Raw genomic sequence first — 24,178 nt, 5'->3', positions numbered from 1 at the left:
AAAAAAATGTAATCACTGTACGATTAGTCTTGATTAATAGGCCGTTTTTATGCATGAGTAGGTGTCGTATTTGCAGCAATTAAATCTTCTCGCCGCCTCTTATGGAAAGCATTCCCACACCGCCCGACCCGGCTCAAACGTCAGGCAATAGCTTTTGAATAAAAGATGCTTCTTTTGAATATTTCATGCAAACAGCATTTTGTGTATGTTCTCCCTGTGGTGGAAACGTGTTTTTATATACGTTTACACACTCCGAAAGCGCCGCCGTCGGGTTCGGGGTTGGGTAGGGTTACTTTAACTGGATTACTTTCAATGACTTTTGGATTACTCCAATACCAAATGTGCTGATAAAAGACAAAAGAAACGAAATATGTGTCACGAGGAGGACCGGACCAGAACGGAGGCAGGAGGCAGGAATGGTGAACTCAATTGCGTTGACGATCAAAACTTTTATCTACCAAAATAAAAGTCGTCCAAAACTCAGGGACGAGACAGAACAAACAGGCTTTAACAAAAAACGTGCAAACACAGGTTTCTTCCGACTCAAACAAAACAGGACAGAGCAAAACAGAACGGGAAATGCAGACAGAAAATGCAATGAGAAAATGCAATGAGCCAGCACCCGCAAAACCCACAACCCACCCTTAAGTAGCACACACGCAAATTAGCTGATCTACTGCAGTCGTGCCCAGGGGGCGGGGCCAGCCGGTCACCACGGCGACCATGCTGGACACGACAATATGAATAAAATGATGACTCACAACACGTGGTAAGCTTTCTCTCCTGGCTTTGATCTCTTTGATCTCCGGCAAAACGAACATAAAATGCGACAGAAACAAAATGAAAATAAATCCAAACAGCTTGCCGACATCATTTTTGCCATTACTCCCCAAGCCTGCACAAAATTGAGTCCTTTTATTCATATTTAGTTTCTTTTGTCTTTTATTAGCATATTTGGTATTGGAGTAATCCAAAAGTAATTGAAAGTAATCCAGTTAAAGTAACCCTACCCAACCCTGGTCGGGTTATAGCTTGCCTAGCTAGCCGGGGTCCTCCGGTCTTAATAAACGCAAAACAGTGATGAATCTTAAATGGTGACAGGATGAATTATTGATGAATCACACTGCGCCTGTTTTTAGAGCACCACATTTGGACGACAGTGCCTAGCGAAAGTATTGCCCCCCCCCCCCCCCCCCCCCAAGAAGCTTTTTGTCATACTGTCACATTTCAGGCTTCAGCTAACAAACTGAAACTATTTTCCAAGACTCAGCAACATATGAGACCCAATCGTGATGTGGAGGAACATTTTCTCAACATTTTCAATCATATTTACAACGGAAAAACCTGAAAAGAAGTGTAAAAATGGCACCCGCCCGACATTATTTAGGACTCCTCCCACGCCGGCCACCTCGAGTCGTTCGAGTTGATGGGAAAGGGATGGAGTCAAGTACAGGAGGATCAGGCAGAAAATCTGTTGAAGCCTGACAGGGGCTGAAAATGGGGTGCAGGTTCACCTACTAATAGAACAACAACCCTAAACATAAGATAGATAGATAGATAGATAGATACTTTATTCATCCCCGTAGGGAAATTCACACTTCCAGCAGTCTACCCCGTTGTTTATTAACAGATGAACATGATGCCCTAGGGGTGCTTGTAGCGGAGTGGATGACGTCACGCCAGTCCAAAAGTTCGACATCCCTGCGGCAGATGGAAAACTTTTCTTTGTGAAAATCCAGGGATACACCACCTCGTGTTAGCAAGTCCGCCTCCTCTCCGATTCCCCCCGGCTTTCGTGTCTCTGTTTAGCGGCGTTGAAGCCGGATTGCTCCGGGTAGCTCCGGGTGGCTACACGTTAGCGTCCGGAATGCTAAACGTGAGCCACGTTTCCGCAACACACAGCAACTGCGCTCCCTGTGCGCTTCGATGTTTTCCACCAGCACTCGATGATCTTATTTGGTCGTGAGTTCGCATTTACCATGATTACGGATGGTACCGAAGACTTATAACGCCGCTAGCCGCTTCGCTAGCTCCGGCTTTTCTTCCACGATAGGCCCCTTCATCACGCCGGCACGAGAATTTTTCAGGGAAAGGAGTTGAAATTCCTTGAATACACGCATTTCTTGTGCGTTAAAACCCATGTCCATAGGATAGAAGTAATCCATAGTGTAGTTGTCAAAACGGGAAGAAAAAACACCGAAGATAGGAGCAGACAATAAAACAATAGGGCAGCTGCTGGAAAAGGCAGCCGGTCGTGGCAGCGCAAAATCCACAATGGAATTGTTTAAAACTAACAATGTAAATATATTGGAATGGAAAAGCCAAAGTCCCGATCTCGAACGTATCAAGTTGTGCAAAACTTCAGGAGACATACCCCAAAAGACTTGTGGTTATGGTTAGGGACAAAAGGACCAAGTGTTTACTCAAAAGGGGCCAATATTTTTGCAATGCCTACTTTTTAAAGTTTTTTTTGTTAGCACGATACGCAATTTTGAAAAAAATGTGGGGTTTTTTTCACTAATGTGTCTGACATGTCGAGGATCAAAAAACGGTCGTAAGCTGGGACGGGAGAGCAAACGTGGTCGGGATCAAAAAACAGGTTGAAGCCGGAGACAAACGGGGAGATCAGGACCGGACAGGTGATTCTTTGAAAATATTTTGAGTTTGTAGCCTGAAATATGGCAATATCTCAGCCATTTGCCTCTGGGGGAGATGGATAGAGAGGAGGGGATTCCCAGCCCCCTCGCTCAACCCAACTGATGTGTTGCAACATATCGTTAATGTCACGACCAGAATGGAATCAGGACCCAATTGCGTATTGTTAACCACAAGCTTTATTGATAGAGAGAGGGAAGCGCCCGCGATCCGGTGCTCGCTGGAGGCGGGAAGCAAGCCGCTCACACAATCGGATTTTGATCGGAATACGGAAGAGGTTCTTCCGTAGCGGGAGATGGTGGTGTCAGGGACGGAAAAACAGGTCGATAGCTGGGACAGGAGAGCAAACGTGGTCAGGATCAAAAAACAGTTTGAAGCCGGAGACAAACGGGGAGATCAGGACCGGACGGGTGGAAAATCGGGACAGGCGAATACGGAAGGGGTTCTTCCGTAGCGGGAGATGGTGGTGTCAGGGACGGAAAAACAGGTTGATAGTCGAGGCAGGAGATTAAAAACGTGGTCAGGATCAAAACGCGTCGTAAGCCAGGACGGGAGAGCAAACGTGGTCGGGATCAAAAAACAGGTCGAAGCCGGAGACAAACGGGGAAATCAGGACCGGACGGGTGGAAAAATGGGTGCAAAAACGGGACAGGCGGGAGCCAGTGTCAAAATGCTTGCCTTGTAACAACAGAGGTTTGCTGATGGACTGACAACAGGTGAGTGAAAGGACTGAGCTTAAAAAGGGACAGGGAACCAATCAAGATGCTAGTCAGTAATCAATTCCAAGGGCCAATCAGGGAGGCAACGGGTACCAAAGTCTTAGCTATGACCCTGGCCGGGGCTCGAACAAGCAACCTCCCAGTCCTGGAGCGGCCGCCCTACCCCCAAGGCCACCGAGCTGGTAATATCAAAAATAAAAAAGAAATTACAAGTATATAGATGACACCAAAAAAAGGGCAGGGTCAGGTCTGCTTATCGCAACTTTAACTATTCCAGTGAAACAATCCCGAGTAGAAAAACCAAAGAGTGTAAAAACGCCTTTGAATATATCCTCCCCTGTCTCATTTTCTTCTTCTCACCGTCTCTTCAATTTTTGCAAATTGCCAAAACGACCCACCTAATTACGCCGGGATGCTCCACCGGCCCAGAGAGGAACAGTCTCTGAAATTTACAGGAAAATATCTTCATCAGGGCCTGCTTTCCTCTTGTACCAGAAAAAGTCATGCTAATGTTTTTTACCGCTCCCGCTGCGACACCTATAAAGACTACGGAGAGTACTTGGGAGACATACGGTACATTATAAGTTTTTTTTATTACGCAGTGAAACCTGAACCTTCTTATTTTATACCGTGATCTTGTACCCTTCCATTTTTCATCGTTAGAGCAGAGTTGTGTGCGAGTTTTACTGTAAAGTTTTATTTTTCACTGTTTTTCGGTATATGTGCTACCGCTTTTAGAGGCGAGAGAAAGCATAGGGTAGTCTTGGCTGTTGCAGGCAAAAATCTCGATATAAAATAGTACTTTATGCTCCGTATATGTTAATATTGTCAGGACCAGAAGAGGGAATAGAACCCACTCGCATAACGTTACTCTCAGTTTCATTGGGTGCACACTCAATCCGGAGATGGTTGGTCGCGGGGATTAGTTGGTTCAGGGAAATGTTTGGTACATAGCATGCAAAAAATGTACAGTAAATTCCGGACTATAAGCCGCTACTTTTTTCCCAAACGTTCAACCCTGCCGCTTATTCAGTGATGCGGCTAATATATGTCATTTTTCTAACGGCCGCCAGCGGCGCTCGAGTTCAAGGCACATAACGCAGTTTACAAGCTAAACGCAATCGAGCAGTCTGATAAAGAAGGAAACCGAGCTACTGCACGCACTTTAGCTTGCGAGCGTGTTGCTAGCGTGTTTTTGAATAAGGGAGCGTGGGACGACGTCTGTCTCTTTCCCATACTAAAGGAGGACATCTTTGATGAAGACAGTCATAGGAAGGAAGATGAGAACGGTTTACTGTAATTTCTATATGTACGGTATGTTTTTTTAACAAAGCCGTTTACTAAGTTGAGAGCGTGTTGCTAGTAGCGTTTTGCTACCCTTCACAGGCACGGTTTGGGATGAAAGTTATAATATTATTATTAAAGCTTTGAAAACTCTCTCTTTCTTTGTAAATATGTGTAACCATGTATAATATGTATTTGCAACTGTATATTTGTATTTATTTTATTTTATTTTGGACACTTATTCTGATAAGTCTTGCACTGACCAATTAAAAAGAAGGGGCGTAACAAACGCGGGGGATGACGGGAAGTGGGGACCGGTAAAGGTGAGTGTTTGTGGACACGGCACACAAAAGTGGATATATATTTTTCCCACCCTTACCTTTGGAAATATACACACTTTTTTTCCTTGGATTACTTTTAAAGGAACTTGGTCTCTGCAGGTCTGCATCATATCTTAACTACCGGTATCATTTTGCCGGCTGTGGTTGTTGAACTGAGTACTTTATGCCAAGTTAAAATCACGGGATCCAAAGTAAGGTTTGGGTTAGTTTTGTGATTGTGTTACAAATTTTAACGTGGGCGCACGCGGCTTATATACAGGTGCGGCTTGTGTAAGCACAAAAGCGGTTATCCTCTTAAAGTGTGGTGGGTGCGGCTTATAATCAGGTGCGCTCTATAGTCCCGAATTTACGGTAATTACTGGCTATTTAGCACGGTTTCTCAATCTTAATCCATTTGTTTTACATTCTAATCCATTTATTTGACACTTTTTCTGTTCTTTTTAGGGATCACTCCAGAGGAACCCGAAAAAAAATCAAACCCCAGTGAACAGGTGCAGTTCTCCAAAGAAGGACCTGCTTGGGCCCTAAAGTCATTACGGCAACTCCGGGTGGGCTTTCCCAAAAATCCAGGCAGAAGTCGCACTTGGGAGCCCTTGGAAGCCAAATCGGGGCCCCTGGAGATGATAACCCTCACTGACTCCTTTAGTCAGGACACAGTGGACGATTATTCCGGGGAAGAAAGGAACCACAATGGAGATGAAGTCCGCCGAACCGTCGTAATCCAGGACGTCGAAGGGAGCGGTGAAGGAAACCAAGTCCCGTTTGCTAATACCGTTCCCAGCACCGAAGTCGAGTTCAATCCCGAAACCGAACTGGTAACCGTAGCGGAAGTCACTACATCTTCACGGTGGCAACTCATAGCGCAACCAACCAGCACCACCTCACGTCCAAAAACTGAGGAAGCCAAGGGTGAAATTATCTACGTTCACCGACCCGGGGACAATCTCACTTCAGGTTCTTTATCCCCAAGAGGAGAAAACGGTAGCATCCGTCCTCTTCGTAAGCAAAGGAAAGGAATGGGAAGAAAATCCGGTCGGGGTGGAGCTAAGGCGCTCACAACCACGCCGGGGTCCACCATGGATGTTCTCACCACTACCGAGATCACCACCGCAACCAGGCAAACTCCCAGAACAGATCTAGCTACGGCAGTTGAAGCTCCTACCAAGAACTCCTCTGTGGAGTCCTTAATGGATGTTCTCACCACTACCGAGATCACCAACGCAACCAGACAAACTCCCAGGACAGATCTAGCTACGGGAGTTGAAGCTCCTACCAAGAACTCCTCTGCGGAGTCCTTAATGGATGTTCTCAGCACTACCGCAATCACCACGCCAACCAAACAGACTCCTAGAGCTACCTCTGAAGCTCCTCACCAAAACACCTCTCCAGAGTCCTTAATGGATGTTCTAACCACCACCAGGACCACCAGGACCACCACGACAACCGGACAGACTCTCAGATCAGATCTAGCAACCACCGTTGACGCTCCAACCCATAACTCCTCTGCAGAAGAACCATCTATCTCCATCTCTTTAATAGGGAACACCACAATACTCACAAACGATACCTCCTCAATAGAAACATCAACCAGCGCTAGGTGGGATCCCAAGGACGCAGTTACAGAGATGGAGTCCAGGTTAGCAGTTTCCGAGTCCTTCGTGTTTGGGAGTCGGCGGATTCCTGCGAAGGAATCGATGAAGAAATCGGAGGAACGCAAGACGGCGGTGACGGAAAGCAACGGCGCTAGGAAGTCTTTCGGCATCCTGGTCCCCAACTGGGCTTTTGGGTTCATCTCACCAGGTAAGTTAGCGCTTATTATGGTAATTATGTCTGCGAGCGATTATGTAATCAGTCTCGATGAGTGTGACCGTGCAAAACTCGGCCGGGAGTCGAAAACGGTTGCTTTGAGCGGCACATATTTGCTGATCGGTTGGGGATTGACCAAAACAACCTAAATGCCTAAAGGAAAATGTGTAGTAGACACTCAATATAAAGAGAGAAGGATGTAATTGGTCTTTTTTGATTGATTTATTGATTTATTCTTCTCTAACATTGGAATCATGTCTACCTACAACGATACAGAGGACCAAAAAAAACCTAAATACTTTTAAACATGTCATAAAAATGTGTAAAGTTAAAAGTGTAGTAGACACTCAATATAAGGAGAGAAGACCTCAATTGGTTTGAACGTGCAAAGAAAACAGAGAGAGAAGCCTTTAGATCACAGGTGTCAAACAGGCGGCCCGCTAAGGGATTGAATCCGGCCCGTGAGACAACACTCAGAGAAGCGCAAGAGAAAAACAAGCTGCAGGTTGAAATATGTCAACATGATGTTGCCAAAGCCAGGTGCCTCTCACGAAGACACTGTACTTGTATTTATTTCTCTCTCTCTCTCTTTTTCTCTCTTTCTCTCTTTCTCTCTCTCTCTCTCTTTCTTTTCCACCCCTTTTCTCCCTCTCTGTCTCGGTCTCTTTCCCTCTCTGTGTCTTTTAACCTCTTTTGCTCTAACTTCCATTTTTCCTTTTGTCTCTTTTCTCTTTCTCTCTTCATACGTGTCGTGCTTTCTTCTCTCTTTTCTCTCCTTCTGTCTTTCTATTTCTCTTTGGATTTCTTTCGTCCTCTCCCTTTCTATTCCCCCTCTCTCACGACTTTTTATCTTTTGTTTCTCACGCTCTCTCCCTCTCTCTCTTTTCTCTTTCTTTGTCCCGCCCTGTCTCCTTTTCCCTAGCTCTTTCTCTTATTCCTTTATCTCTTTTTCTTTCTCTTTAATCTACTAGTCCGGCCCTTGACAGAATGTTTGTTCTATCGTGTGGCCCCCGAGTTCAAATGAGTTTGACACCCCTGCATTGGATGAAAAACCTGTTTTAAAGGCACTCCCTGTCATGGTTGCCATGGTGCCCAATTGGCCCCGCCCGTGTGTGTCACGGTTACCAAGGTTGCCCAATTGGCCCCGCCCGTGTGGTGCCAGCTGCGGCTCGTTGAGAGATTGAGCTTCTGTTTATATAAAGCTCAGCGCTCTCTTGCTTCGGGGTCAGCCCGTCAAACGAACTTCCGCCCCACAAGACGTGGGTTCTGACTTGGTCCTGTTTTCCTGTGATATCTCCAGTCCGGTATTGTTCCCGTTTATTGTTGTCCTGTTTAATTTTGGGTTCCAGTTTAGTTTCTGTCTGTTTTTGTCCTGTTCATCATATTCTCCAGTTTGCGTTCCTGCTTAGTTTCTCCTGTTAATTTTCGATATCCTGATCCGTTATCTATCCTGTCTGTCACTTCCTGTCCGGTATCAACCCTATCTGTCCGATATCAACTCGAGCAATTGGAATCGGTCCTGTCGGTATCTGGCTTCCGGTCTTTCCACGCCAGACCGGCTACCTAACGTGCATGACTCCCCATTTCCTGTAAAATAAAGGCCTGTGTGAGAACGTCACGCGTTTGGGTCCTGTATCTGTTCGGGTTCTGACACTCCCTTGATCCCGATTAGTTGTTCTTACCAGGGTTTGCACGGGTGATTGAAATCCTTAAAAATGCTTGAATTTTAATGTTGTGTTTTCAATGTCAGGAAAATCCTTGAATTATGGGTGAAGTGCTTGGAAATGCTTGAAATTATTTACATTGTGCTTAAAAATGACACCGATTGTTGCTCTTCATTATCGAGTTGTCATGGGAAGTGTTACTGCCCCCTACTGTCGCATCCAAGAGGACAGACAGGTTTATCAGACGAGCCATGGGAATTTGGGGTCTTTTTGAGAAGTGACTCTTTCTGCTCGGCTCACTGAGAGGAGCTGGCTCCTTTTTTTGTGATATTTTTTTCAATAATTATTGAACATTATGAACCAAATAATTAAGTATTTAGTAATTTCATATGTTTTGCTGGGGATTCATAAAATATTATGCTCTATACAGATAATTAAAGTTGAGTTAAACTTACTTTTGGAAGACGAGCTTCAAGAGTTAGGTGACTTCTTCCTCTGTGGTAGAAAGTGGCAGAAAAAAAGCGATCTGACCATTTTCTCAACCGCATCAAGCTTTCTTATTCCACTTTCATTTCAAATGAAACGGCTCGCCTCTTCTTTACACTTTACTCCAAGCATATTGAATGGATGCACGAGATACTAAACAATAACGTCAAAGTGTTTACACACGAACTAGGAAGAAGAAGTCTGATTTCTTCTTCGGGGTGGATGCTGGGTGAGCTCTCACAGCGCCACACGCCAGTAGTGGCGGAAAGAAGCACTACAGTACTCTCCTGTACTAAAGAGCTACTGTTTGGGGTGAAATACAAAATATGCATGGAGACCATTGCTTTTAACTGACCACAGGGTGGAGCATAAAAATATGCAGCGGCGGCCCTACTTATGAACTAGATAGGTTCCGGACGATTGTTCTTAAGTTGAATTTGTTCGTAAGTTGCTTCAGTGCTATATTTTGTATGTTTAGGTTTATATAAGGATAAGTAACCTGTATTGTTTTGTACTGAAAAACAAACATGTCATGAAATAATATGCTCTAAAAAGAGGAATAAAATCAAGTTTAAACTACTTTTGGAAGATGGGCTTCAAGAGTGAAGCACTTCCTCGGGATCCGACCGTTTTCTCAACCGCATCAAGCTTTCTTATTCCACTTTCATTCCAAAAGAAACGGCTCGCCACTTCTTTACACTTTACACCAAGCGTATTGAATGGATGCACGAGATATCAGGGTTGGGTAGGGTTACTTGAACTGGATTAATGTGTAAAGTTAAAAGTGTAGTAGACACTCAATATAAGGAGAGAAGGATGCAATGGGTCTTTTTTTGATTGATTTATTGATTCATTCTTCTTTAAAATTGGAATCGTGTGTAATCACAACTTGACCTCTTCCTACAACGATACAGAGGACCAAAAAAAACTACTTTTAAACATGTTATAAAAATGTGTAAAGTTAAAAGTGTAGTAGACACTCGATATAAGGAGAGAAGACCTCAATTGATTTCAACTTGCAAAGAAAACAGAGAGAGAAGCCTTTAGATCATAGGTGTCAAACAGGCGGCCAGATCTGGACTAAATATGAATAAAATGATGACTCACAACACGTGGTAAGCTTTCTCTCCTGGCTTTGATCTCCGGCAAAACGAACATCAAATGCCACAGAAACAAAATGAAAATAAATCCAAACAGCTTGCCAACATCATTTTTGCCCTTCCATGTATTCTGTTACTCCCCAAGCCTGCACCAAATTGAGTCATTTTCTCAACCTGAACATTTTCTCAACCGCATCAAGCTTTCTTATTACACTTTCATTTCAAATGAAACGGTTTGCCTCTTCTTTACACTTTACACCAACCATATTGAATGCACGAGATACTAAACAATGAAAATGTCAAAGTTCTGTCAGGAGATACAGTATAGTATGTTTACATACAAACTAGGAAGAGGAAGCGGATTTCTTCTTCGGGGTGGATGCTGGGTGACTACTCACAGCGCCACATACCAGTAGTGGCGGAAAGAAGCACTACAGTAATGTTCTCTACTCGGAAAATGGTGCTCACAATACAAAATCTATTTTTCTAGATCCCAAATAAATTTTTCGTATCTACCGTTTATCGTAACTCGAATGTCCGTAAGTAAGGGAGCGTCTGTATCGGTTATCGGCCTCCTCTTAATACTAATAATCGGTATCAGTATGGTCCCTGCAAAAACCCATATCGGTGGATCCCTGTTCGAGACCCGAGTACCTTATTTTCCGCACTATAAGGCGCACCTAAAAGTCTTAATTTTTTTTAAAAGCTGACCATGCGCCTTATAATACAGTGCGCCTTATGTATGGATCAACATTTAGTCGCAAAGTCTCGCAACTAAGGCAAGCAGCCTCCGACTAGATTTACCCCCGAACGCCAAGTAGTCCGCGGTGTATGCTGGGATTTATTTACCGGCGTTTCATTGGCTAACCAATGTGTCAATCATCATTTGACTCGATCACTATTGGCTAAAGTTATTCGGCGGTCAAGGGGCGGATCCTTTTATCATTTACAGGCTGGCATAGGCTTAAACTGTAAAACAAAGCCTGCAATTGGCCGAAAAGATGTGTCAATCATCAGTTGACTCGATCACTATTGGCTAAAGTTATTCGGAGGTCAAGGGGCAGATCCTTTTGATCATTTACAGGCTGGCATTGGCTTAAACGGCAAAACAAAGCCTGCAATTGGCCGAAAAAGATGAATGCGTATAGCACGTGGTTGACGGCATACAGAAAGCATTTTTTTACAATTCTGTATTTGTAAATATTTCATTCTTCTGGATTTACTAAACTCACGGATATAAGAGGACCATGGCTGCACATTATTATTGAACACAACGACTTCGGTGAGCTACTCCGGCTATATATTTTCCCTGTATCTTGTTTCAGACTGAACACGATGTTTCTGTGATAAGTGGTGCAGATAATGGATGGAATGGAGTGTCTATTTTTAAATTCAACACTATTCCAAGTGTTTATATCATATGCACAGTAAAGTTGCGAGCGAAAATAGAAACTAAGGAATGGTTGGCATTTCTTAAATCCCAAGACTTTAACCTTCCGAATGACGGAACGATGCATTTGAGTGACACGTATTTGCGTCTTTGCAAGCTTTGGGAATGTTAAGGGGTAATAAGTTGGACTGAACTATCTGACTGTTTTGTCGACGTTCCCATTGTACCGCCTTATAATCCGGTGCGCCTTATGTATGTCGAATATAGGACCAAAAACTATTTTTTCGGGGTGCGCCCTATAACCCGGTGCGCCTTATAGTGCGGAAAATACGGTAATTATAAGGTCGACGTGAGTGCAATTAAACGGGGAGACGAAAATCCTCGCCCACAACAAATCGATGAAGACACAATCTTACAAGACGGGCTTCATAATTGACTGCACTCCCGTCTCCCTTTCTAATTGTTTTTTATTCATCGGCTGTAGCTCCCTCGTTTTGTTTTGGTTGTTTTTTTCCGTCATTGATTTCGCTGATGGCTGATTCGCCACCCCGGTAGCAAAAAAAAACGCAGAGAGAGTTATAATCATCCGCAATGGGTTTTTGATGGAGAAGTACTGCTGTTGATTTACTTGTTGATAGCATTGGGACGTCAGGGCCTACAAGGCTGATTCGGCTGGCCTGAATCATGAATCAGTGGTCGAAGATCCCTCAACCGCCAGGGTCGTCAGGGCTCCACTTCCTGTGATGTGGCTTGGGGTGTGCTCCCCCACGTAAAACCGTACTGGTTTCCATAGTTACCAGTAATAGAAGAAGCTTCCTGACCTGGCTCAGATGCAGCACCTTCATCTGGTCGCTGTTGTTTTTCAGTGTCCATCGATACTTGTCTGTCAACCTCTTTTCATCGTCCCTTCCACTCGCAACACGTGGTAAGCTTTCTCTCCTGGCTTTGATCTCTTTGATCTCCGGCAAAACGGACATAAAATGTGACAGAAACAAAATGAAAATAAATCCAAACAGCTTGCCAACATCATTTTTGCCCTTCCATGTATTCCGTTACTCCCAAGCCTGCACAAAATTGAGTATTTATATTTAGTTTCTTTTGTCTTTTATTAGCATATTTGGCATTGGAGTCATCCAAAAGTAATTGAAAGTAATCCAGTTAAAGTAACCCTACCCAACCTTGAGAATAAATAGGCAAAAAAATACAATATAGTGCTTAAAAACTGGCCTAAGGCGAAACGTGACGACAATTTCAAGCATTTACAAGCATTTCAACCTTGAAAACTGTCACGGTTGCCTTGGCGCCCAATTGGCCCCGCCCGTGTGGCGCCGGCTGCAGCTTGTTGACGGTTAGTACATGAAAAATAAGTGAAATATAATTTATGAGAAGAAATATATTTAAAAAAGCAATAGTTATATATTTTCACAGTTTTATAAAATAGTTCATTAAGCAACAACAAAAAGAGAAAATATATATATAATAATAATAATAATAATAATTTCCTTGTATTGTCATTCTGTGTAACAATGTACACAGAACGAAATGTCGATTGCATCTGACCCGATATACAACTAGATATTTCTCTATATCTATATATTCTTCCTTCACTCGTATATTAAATTGTTTCTCACTTGGATTTAAGATTAAGTAACCCTACCCAACCCTGATGATGCGGCATGTGTGGTAGCAAGAAACAGATAATTTATCATATCAGATCCATTTTTGTAGACCAAATACTTCGTTTTGTAGTAATTTTGTAGTATTTTTCTCGTATTTCTGTGGCAATGTCTTTGTTGTAGACACACAAAGGAACAATTTTGGCACTGAAAAACTATTCGTAGTACTTACAATTATTTAGAGCTTTGATCATTTTCATTCAACGGGCCGGATGAAAAGCCTAATGGGCTGCATGTGGCCCACAGGGCGTAGCTTTCCCACCCATGATCCAAACCCTTCTTATTCTTTGACCCCATGGAAGTCTTTCGTTGCCTTTGTTGAAGATAGGACCAATTTGTTGAATCGTCTCATACGTGTTCAAAGAAATGCAGGAATCGAAATGACGTAAGAGGGAGTTCTTTTTATTGATACACAATTTCAACAAGAGACTCAGCCAATCAAAGATATGCGTGTGTCTTTATAGTTTTCAACATAGCACGTGTACCCGGTTTGGCCCCGTCCCTTTTCACACCTGAAGGCGTACATGCCCAGGGTTCCGTCCTTATTTGGAAGTGTTTTTAAGTTTATGCCAGTTTATGTCACCTTGCCCTTTGCCGTTATCTGTTGTCCTCCCTTGAGGAGGATTGTTTATACTAATTCGTCCGCAGAGACCTTCGCGAGATGTAAACAACATTTCTCCCAACCGTAAGCAAGTCTTTCTACATTTCTTTCTAAATGTATGCAAATTATATTCTACAAATGCAAGTTTATTTTCTACAACACCTTTTCGTACGTAGCGAGCGGTGATTCAACGAAGCGAAACAAAGTGTCGAGGACGCGGTTAAGTGCGCGCGGGAGAAGTGTGCGACCGCTGGGGTTCGAACACGGTCGTATATAGTACGCCTTTAGCGAACGCTCACCTTTGCTAACACACAAGCTCTGCTTACCTTTTTGCTTTGATGTAGCGCTTATGCAAATGAGCTCCTCATTAGTATTCCGAGCAACTCTGAAGAAGATGTTTCAGATGTCGGCAGTTAGCGAGAAATCGGGAGGTTTTTTTAAAGTTTCGGTGTTTTTTATGTCGCTAAAAGTAGTTCATTCGCCAAAATCATAATAATGTTCTATATTTTGTGAGTGTGCTATGTGAAGAATACTAGGTTTTACAAAATAAGCTACTAAAGCAGCCATATGCCAGTTTCATATACACATATAAAAAAAATGTCAGACAGACCCAAATGCAGGACAAAAGGAGTGTCATGATTACTGATACGACCCACCTTAGTCAGCCAAGGACTCTGATTGGCTAATGCACTCTTTTTAAACTCCCGCCTTTATCTCCTTTAAACAAAAAAGAACACACGAATTTCTTGAACTTGTGCGAATGCCTGTTATCCCTTGGTTGTCACTGGTTGCCACGGCGCCCAATTGTCCCCGCCCGGGTGGCGACAGCTTGTTGGCGGATTGGCTCCCTGTTAGTATTTAAACTCCCTCCAGTCAGTCCTCTTTTGTTGGTCCGTCTGCAAATCTCCGTTTTTACACGGCAAGCCCTTTTTCGCCAGTCCTGTGTTTTTGCTCCTGTTTTTCTCCTGCTACGATGAGTTTGATCTCGACCACGTCCGTCCTCCCGTCCCGAATGACGACCTGTTTTGATCTCGACCACGTCTATTTTCCTGTCCCGAATAACGACCCATTTTCTTATAATTGACCACATTTGTGCTCTTCCACCCCGGCTACTGACGCGTTTTTTTCCGTTCCCGACACTGCCATCGCCCGCCACGGAAGTGTCATGATTACTGATGCGGTGCAACTGAGGCTGCCTCGTTGGTGCCAACAGCCACGGACCCTGATTGGCTGTTGGACTCGTCAGATTGTCTGCAAACCTATGCTACCCGCTAGGCAAGCTTTTGTGACTCTCCGACTCTATCCTGCCCTGTGTTCTGTTTGATTCCCGTTGCCGACCTCGTTTCTGGACCCGTTTATCCGACTCTATCTGTCAGGAACCAGGAACGAAGAATTGAACCCAATTGCGTTAGTTTCTTAGTTTTATTTGAAAAGAGATGTAAGCTGGCACCCAAGATCCAGTGATGGTTGATTGTGGGGAGCAGGTCGCTCGTGACGCGGAAGTGGCCCTTCTGTTAGCGGGAGCTGAAGGTTCGCAGCGATCGGACGGACGGCAGTCCCGTGACAGGTAGGCAGAGTCGATACGTCTTAGCGGGCAGGTCGATGGCCAGGGCAGGAGAGTAGCTCGTAAACGCAGGGCAGAAACAGGTCGGGACCGAAGGCAGGGATCAAAACAGGAGAGTAGTCTTTGGTACTTGCTAATCTGGCGAAACACACAGGAACACAGGAGTACGATCGGACGTCCTTGTCTGCAAACATGACACTATCCTGCCCTGTGTTCTGTTTGATTCCCGTTGCCGACCTCGTTTCTGGACCCGTTTATCCGACTCTATCTGTCAGGAACCAGGAACGAAGAATTGAACCCAATTGCGTTAGTTTCTTAGTTTTATTTGAAAAGAGATGTAAGCTGGCACCCAAGATCCAGTGATGGTTGATTGTGGGGAGCAGGTCGCTCGTGACGCGGAAGTGGCCCTTCTGTTAGCGGGAGCTGAAGGTTCGTAGCGATCGGACGGACGGCAGTCCCGTGACAGGTAGGCAGAGTCGATACGTCTTAGCGGGCAGGTCGATGGCCAGGGCAGGAGAGTAGCTCGTAAACGCGGGGCAGAAACAGGTCGGGACCGAAGGCAGGAATCAAAACAGGAGAGTAGTCTTTGGTACTTGCTAATCTGGCGAAACACACAGGAACACAGGAGTACGATCGGACGTCCTTGTCTGCAAACATGACACTATCCTGCCCTGTGTTCTGTCTGATTCCCGTTGCCGACCTATTTTCTGGACCCGTTTACGTCTTGTTTCTCGCTTCAAATAATATCATCCTTTGTTGAGCTCGAAGCCCTTCCTATTAGACTATCGGACTCCAGTCTTTGTTGGGTCATTGCTGTTCCCCACCACTCTAGTCTAATCTGCCGTTATTATGTCAGTTTTAAGACCCGGTTTGTTTTTGTTTGTTGTTCCTGCTTTTTGGTAAGTCATATAATTCTTTGTGGAGAACACCGGCCTCTGGCTTCCCTGCCAGTTGTGTCTGATCTCCTTACAACAATCATTCTCGCCCTTCCTATTAGACTATTGGACTCCAGTCTTTGCCCTTCCTCACCACTTTTGTCTAATCTGCTGTTATCATGTCAGTCTTAAGACCCGGTTTGTTTTTGTTTGTTGTTCCTGCTTTTTGTTGATAAATACACACACGTGCCTTTGTCTTCCCTCCGCCACCATGATAGGTTGGTGACTCCTGATCTACAAGGTAAATAAGAGTGACCGGTGTTTTGTTTCACACTCCGGTGTCACGGTTGCCATGGCGCCCAATCGGTCCCAGCCATGTGGCGCCAGGTTCTGTCACGGTTGTCACGGCGCCCAATTGGCCCCGCCCATGGACACCGGCTGAAACGCATTGGCAGATTGCTCCTTGGGAGAACTTAAACGCGGTCCTTTGAGCTGTTAGTTGTCAGAGCGTCTGCTAAACAAACTGCCTAGTTCTGTGAATTGGCCTGTGTTTGATCCTGTTTTATTTTCCACCTGATCTGTTTAATTTTGTTTAATAAACTGTGAGTACGTTACGCTATTGGGTTCTCATTTCTGTTTCCTGCCCTGGTTCCTGACACTCCGGTTGGAAGAAAACGTTAATTCTTTCTTGAACAGTCGATAAAAACCCAACGTCCGTGTTTGAAAGAAGGCTAAACCGGCCCGTAAAACTCAATGGACTCCTCGGAGCGCAACCTACAGGAAAACTGTCTTAAACGAGTATGTTTATGATGTCATAAAGGTGGCTTATTATCTCGGCCGTCTCAGCGCCACTTGATCATTGTTCTCCGGGAGAATCGTCACAAGCTGTTGTGTTTTACATAGCAGACGCAACCGCCCACGTGTCCCATTAAGGCAGACTAATGACTTACCGTATTTTCCGCACTATAAGGCGCACCGGGTTATAGGGCGCACCCCGAAAAAATAGTTTTTGGTCCTATATTCGACATACATAAGACGCACCGGATTATAAGGCGCTACAATGGTAACGTGGACAAAACAGTCAGATAGTTCAGTCCAACTTATTACCCCCTTAACATTCCCAAGCTTGCAAATACGTGTCGAACACGTGCGGATGCGGTGTCCGTACGATGTCACTCAAATGCATCGTTCCATCATTCGGAAGGTTAAAGTCTTGGGATTCAAGAAATGCCAACCATTCCTTAGTTTCTATTTTCTTTTTCGCTCGCAACTTTACTGTGCATATGACAATAAACACTTGGAATTGAGTTGAATTTAAAAATAGACACTCCGTTCCATCCATTATCTGCACCGCTTATCACAGAAACATCGAGTTCAGTCTGAAACAAGATACAGGGATAATATATATAGCTGGAGTAGCTCACCGAAGTCGTTGTATTCATAATAATGTTCAGCCAATGTCCTCTTATATCCGTGAGTGCAGTAAATCCAGGAGAATAACATATTTACAAATACAGAATAGAAAAAAAAGCTTTCTGTGTGCCGTCAGCCACGTGCTATACGCATTCATCTTTTCCGGCCAATTGCAGCCTTTGTTTTGCTGTTTAAGCCTATGCCAGCCTGTAAATGATAAAAAGGTTCCGCCCCTTGACCTCCTAATAACTTTAGCCAATAGTGATCGATTCAACTGATGATTGACACATCTTTTTCGGCCAATTGCAGGCTTTGTTTGCCGTTTAAGCCAATGGCAGCCTGTAAATGATAAAAAGGATCCGCCCCTTGACCTCCGAATAACTTTAGCCAATAGTGATCGATTCAAATGATGATTGACACATTGGTTAGCCAATGAAACGCCGGTAAATAAATCCCAGCGTACTACTTGGCGTTCGGGGGAAAATCTAGTCGGCGGCTGCAAGTAAGTTGGAAGACTTTGCGACTTAATATTGATCGATAAATAAGGCGCACTGTATTATAAGGCGCATGGTCAGCTTTTGAAAAAAATAAAGGCTTTTAGGTGCGCCTTATAGTGCGGAAAATACGGTACTCTCCTGATCCTTACCCCTCCCGTGAAAAAAACAGCCCTCCGCCCCGGAAAAATATTTCATTTGTTTTGTTTCTACAAACACTTTTTCATCTCTCGGAGTACTTGAGGGAACACGAACGCATTCACAAAAGCCGAGTTGAATTCGGGAACACGTACAGATGTCGCATGCGACGGGGTTTTTAATTATGTATAACTCGTGTCGGGGTAATGTGTGCTTCTTGCTCCCGTATTGTTGCAGTAAACTCATTTGCTTTTATTTTTCTTCTCCTGACATTGCGTCATAAAGTTTTCTTTTGAGGGTTGTTCGTTTTACTAACGTCTGCTTCTTACTACCCCTTTTTGAACATGTTATATTAACATTATCTTTGTTGTTGAGTCATTGTTTTTGTCCTGTTTTTATTTTATAATGTTCGAAATAACAAATTACAAGCTGTCAGGACCAGAACGGAGACAGGACCCACTTGCGTTACGTTTCTCTCCGTTTTGTTGGAAGATAGGAAAGGGTTGCACCCACGATCTGGTGATCGCTGGGCGCTCAACACGGAAGTGGGACTTCTGTGGCGAGCTATGGCGGTGTCGGGAACGGAAAAAAACAGGTCAGTAGCCGGGACAGGAGAGCAAAAAAACGTGGTCGGGATCAGAAACGAGTCCAAAGCCAGGAGAGGAGAGTAGATGTGGTTAGGATCAAAAAATGGGTTCAATCTGGGGAACAGACGGGAGAAAAAGAGTCAGGGTCGAAAAAAGCTTGCCTAGAATAATCTGAGGTTTGTAGACGGACTGACAACAGGTGACAGAAGGGAGTGGGTTTAAATTGTGACAGGGATCCGAGGCAGTTGGGGCATCACTTCGGTAATCATGACACAAGCATCAAAGAAAAGTTTGTTATTATGTAATACTATGTAATAGGTAATATTAAGTTAAATTATTATAGGCTTTACAAACAGAATTAATTGTGTACTTACACTTATTGGAGAGAATTGTTCTGGCAAGCAAGTTAGTAGTCACCATTTATTTTGGTATCTCAGTTTTTTTGTACCAGTTTCCAAATTTTTTTCTCCATTCGGTCATATTTTGTCACGGTTGCCATGGCGCCCAATTGGCCCCGCCCGTGTGGCGCCAGCTGCGGATCATTGACGGATTGGCTTTCCGTCTATTTAAACTCGGTGCACTCACTCTTCCTTTGTCAGTCCGTCAACGAACCTCTGCCCCGCGAGACGTGGTTTTCGACTCGGTCCTGTTTCCTGTTGGTATTTCCTGTCCGGTATTGTTCCCGTTTATTTTGTCCTGTTTGATTCCGGTTTCCAGTTTTGTTTGTCTATTTTTGTCGTGTTCATTATTTTCTCCGGTTTTCGTTCCTGTCTAGTTTCTCCTGTTTATTTTCTATATCCTAATGCGTTATCTATTCTGTCTGTCCCGTTCTGTCCGGTATCGACCCCATCCATCCGATATCAACTCGGACCTTTTGGTATCGATCTCGTCGGCCTCTGGCTTCCTATCATTTCACGCCAGACTGCTGCCTAACGTGAATGACTCCCCATTTCTTGTAAAATAAAAGGCTTGTGTGAGAAACGTCACGCGTTTGGGTCCTAATCTAATTCTGGTTCATGATATTTTCAGTAGGACCTCTATCAGAATTCTACTTGCATGGCTGATGAGTTCCGTAATTGGATTATAGTAGGATGTTTTCTTTCTTTAGTAGCATAATTACTAGCGATTTTGTCCATGCAGTTGTCCCCCCTGATTACCGAAACTTTTGTAATTCTTTATCAAGATGTCTATAGTTTGTTCACCAGCATCTGGTACGAGTTCTGACGGGAGGCTGTCGATTCCTGGAGACATTCTGTTCTCCAGCAAATTAATTGCTGCCTCTACTTCTTCTCAGAGGATAGGGACATCGTCACGCTCCCCTGGGCCGGAATTGTTAAGGGCCTCGGGGGTTCGGAGTTTAGAACAGTATCCCCCTCCATCTATTCACGATGTCTTTTTCTCCAGTTCGGTTGTTTCCCCGTTTTATTGTGAATGCTGCTGACGTTTTCCTGTTTTGTTTGTGCGAGCTTTTTTCCAATCTGGAAGGCAATGAGCTGGAGCAGCAATCAATGTTCCCTCTAAGCTGCGCACTGCCTGCACATTCTCAGCGGACAAGAAAATGTAGCCAGCGCACAAAAATCAGGGCTCAAAATTGCTAATTAAGAAGCGAATTAAGTCAAATTTACAGTGCATGAAGGTAAAAATACACGGGTTCCCCTGACGTTGTGTCCTAAATGGGGTATTTTGAAGTCGAGTCGAAGTAGAACGAAGTTGAGTAAAGTTAGTAGAGTTTGTCGAGACCCGGCTTCTTCGGCTCTGCTCACTATCAGGAACCGGCTCTTTCAGGTTGTTTTTGCTTCTTTAATCCCAACATGACCAAATATTATGTAAAATTATGCACTAAATGACTTAAAGGAAGGGGGGAATAGAACATAAAAGAAAAAAAAAATGAAAAAGTAGTGAAACGCTCAGAAAAAAAGAACCAAAAGCAAGAGAAAAATAGAAGGAAAAATTTAGAAAAAAGCCAGAAAAAAAGAAATGGGGCGGCAGTAGCTCAGGAGGTAGAGCGCTCGTCTTGGGATCAAGAGATCCCAGTTCGAATCCCGGCTCGTCTGTGTTACATGTCGAAGTGTCCTTGGGTAAGACGCTGAACCCCTAATACCCCCAATAAGCAGGTTAGCGCCTTACATGGCTGCAAGGCCGCTATTGGGAAGTGTGGAGCACATTGTAAAGCGCTTTGGGAAGTCATTGACTTGAAAAGCGCTATACAAATGCAGATCATTTCATTTCAAAAGAAAGAAACAAAGGAAAAAAGTGAATAGAGAACAAAAAGAAAAAAGTAACAGCTCGGAAAAAAATGCGGTATTTTGAAGTCGAGTCGAATTAGAACGAAGTAGAGTAATGTTAGTAGAGCTTGTCGGGACCCGGCGTCTTCGGCTCGGCTCACTCAAAGGAACCGGCTCTTTCGGGTCCTAAACGGCTCTTTAGGTTGTTTTTGCTTCTTTCATCCCAACATGACCAAATATGATGTAAAATTATGCAAAAAAAATGACTTAAAGGAATGGGGGAATAGAACATAAAAGAAAAAAAAAAGAAAAAGTATTGAAACGCTGAGAAAAAAAGAACCAAAAGGAAGAGAAAAATAGAAGGAAAATTTTAGAAAAAAGCCAGAAAAAAAAAAAAAGGGGCGGCAGTAGCTCAGGAGGTAGAGCGCTCGTCTTGGGATCAAGAGATCCCAGTTCGAATCCCGGCTCATTCGTGTTACATGTCGAAGTCTCCTTGGGTAAGACACGAACCCCTAATACCCCCAATAAGCAGGTTAGCGCCTTACATGGCTGCAAGGCCGCTATTGGGAAATGTGGAGCACATTGTAAAGCGCTTTGGGAAGTCATTGACTTGAAAAGCGCTATACAAATGCAGATCATTTCATTTCAAAAGAAAGAAACAAAGGAAAAAAGTGAATAGAGAACAAAAAGAAAAAAGTAACAGCTCAGAAAAAAATGCGGTATTTTGAAGTCGAGTCGAATTAGAACGAAGTAGAGTAATGTTAGTAGAGTTTGTCGAGAACCGGCCTCTTCTGCTCGGCTCACTATCAGGAACCGGCTCTTTCAGGTCCTAAACGGCTCTTCAGGTTGTTTTTGCTTCTTTAATCCCAACATGACCAAATATTATGTAAAATTATGCACTAAATGACTTAAAGGAAGGGGGGAATAGAACAAAAAAGAAAAAAAAAGAAAATGAAAAAGTCGTGAAACGCTCAGAAAAAAAGAACCAAAAGCAAGAGAAAAATAGAAGGAAAAATTTAGAAAAAAGCCAGAAAAAAAGAAAAGGAGCGGCAGTAGCTCAGGAGGTAGAGCGCTCGTCTTGGGATCAAGAGATCCCAGTTCGAATCCCGGCTCGTCTGTGTTACATGTCGAAGTGTCCTTGGGTAAGACACTGAACCCCTAATACCCCCAATAAGCAGGTTAGCGCCTTACATGGCTGCAAGGCCGCTATTGGGAAGTGTGGAGCACATTGTAAAGCGCTTTGGGAAGTCATTGACTTGAAAAGCGCTATACAAATGCAGATCATTTCATTTCAAAAGAAAGAAACAAAGGAAAAAAGTGAATAGAGAACAAAAAGAAAAAAGTAACAGCTCGGAAAAAAATGCGGTATTTTGAAGTCGAGTCGAATTAGAACGAAGTAGAGTAATGTTAGTAGAGTTTGTCGAGAACCGGCTTCTTCTGCTCGGCTCACTATCAGGAACCGCCTCTTTCAGGTCCTAAACGGCTCTTCGGGTTGTTTTAAGCAGGTAAGCGCCTTACATGGCTGCAAGGCCGCTATTGGGAAGTGTGGAGCACATTGTAAAGCGCTTTGGGAAGTCACTGACTTGAAGAGCGCTATAGAAATGCAGATGATTTCATTTCATTTTAAAAGAAAGAAACAAAGGAAAAAAGTGAATAGCAAAATGTAACTGGATGTCAAGTTTTGGACATGTTTGATAATGACTTAGTTGCCACACTTGGGATTGCTGTTGCTCACTGTTGTTTCAAGCGTTTCTCACCGGCTTTGTGTGAACGCTCAAACCCTTGGTAAATGACAGGGAACATTGCCAGCAATCAACATCTCCGTTTTTTTTCGCATAAATCGCCCCGAGCTATTACACGCCGCCCCTCTTCTGCGCTTGACGGACCGAATAATCGTATTGCTGTCACGCGTTGTCACCCCAAAATAACTCAAACCGGAGTCTGCAGAAAGGATTCCCGTCACAGCGCAGAAGGTGAGGACCTTCCTGATGGGGGTCGCCTGGGACTCACACTGGATGATGGGTCTCCAGCGGGTGGTGAAGTCTCGAGGGGTGTAAATTACATCCTGGGGAGAAAAGAAGCATGTTTGCGAATGGCAGCCGCGTTCTCCTGGGACGGGTTGGTTTCTCCTGGCGGGAGGTCCTCAGTTCTTTGTGGAGTTTTAAAGTAGGTCTCCATGCAAACGCACCACCAGGTCGTTCCTCTTATTAAAACCGCTCTCCTGCGAAGGATTTAATACATTTTACTATAAAGGATTTGATACGATTAAATACAAGTTACATTTATCGAGTGCAATGAAGATTTTCACTGAGTGGGCTTCAGGTCATGCTGATCCGAATGCGGGGTGTTTTGTTTAGTTCTGTTGATAACAGAACTCTGACGCAGGAGGGCAGGCATTGTTTTAAGTCAAGTCAAGTTTATTTGTATAGCCCTTAATCACAAAGAGTCTCAAGGGGCTTCACAGGTTATCACACAGACTATTTTTTACTATTATTACACCATCCCCTGATCTGGAACCAACATGAGGGCAAGGAAAAACTGAAAAACCCCAACATGAGGAAAATGAAGAAACCTTGAGAAGGGACCGCACATTTCAGGATTACCAGACAGCAAAGGATGTTGCAATCACAAATAATACACAGATATTGACCAAGAAAAGTATAGGTTATTCATATGCTAGAGAGTAGAAGTGTGTTTGTGGAGAAGTTGTTATGAGTTTTTCAGACATCGAGGCGAGGTGGTGGAGCCGTGGCGCCCACGTGGGGGCTTATCCTGGCACGCCCCATGGGAGGAGCCGGCACACCAGCTTGCGGAAAAACCGAGGGCCGAGGAGAAAAGAAGATCGAGAGAGGAGCCTTGACGGAGACTCGAGCGACACTAATTCGATGGAGTTCACTTAGTTAAATTGTTTAAGATTATCTGCCCCCGTGTGAAAATGTCGGTTATTCTTTTCCCATCAAGAAACGAATTGTTAGGTGGATTTAGATTGTGTTTGGTTAATGGAGTCCGATAACTAATTCGAACAATTTGGTAAACGGTAAATTGGTAAACAATTTTTATACCCACAGCTGGGAAATGCACAGGCGGGCGGTGGATTGTGAAATCCACAATCTGTGCTTTCTTATTCAGATGTAGGGCTGTATTTTATTTCATTTTTATA

General features: G+C 43.9%; 1 protein-coding gene across 1 annotated transcript in view; it reads left to right on the top strand.

Moving 5' to 3' along the window:
- ncanb (neurocan b) overlaps positions 1 to 24,178 on the top strand; it is a 256,911-nt gene that overhangs the window by 146,745 nt on the left and 85,988 nt on the right. The window contains exon 9 of the mRNA XM_088348929.1: positions 5,444 to 6,799. Coding sequence (XP_088205055.1) covers positions 5,444 to 6,799 — 1,356 coding nt within the window. The remainder of the gene's footprint in view (positions 1 to 5,443; positions 6,800 to 24,178) is intronic.

Source organism: Urocampus carinirostris, chromosome 12, assembly GCF_059441175.1.
Source record: "Urocampus carinirostris isolate Australia breed hairy pipefish chromosome 12, RoL_Ucar_1.0, whole genome shotgun sequence".
NCBI classification, from domain to species: domain Eukaryota; kingdom Metazoa; phylum Chordata; class Actinopteri; order Syngnathiformes; family Syngnathidae; genus Urocampus; species Urocampus carinirostris.
The sequence above is the reverse complement of the archived record's forward strand: the minus strand, read 5'-3'. Positions and strand labels throughout refer to the sequence as shown.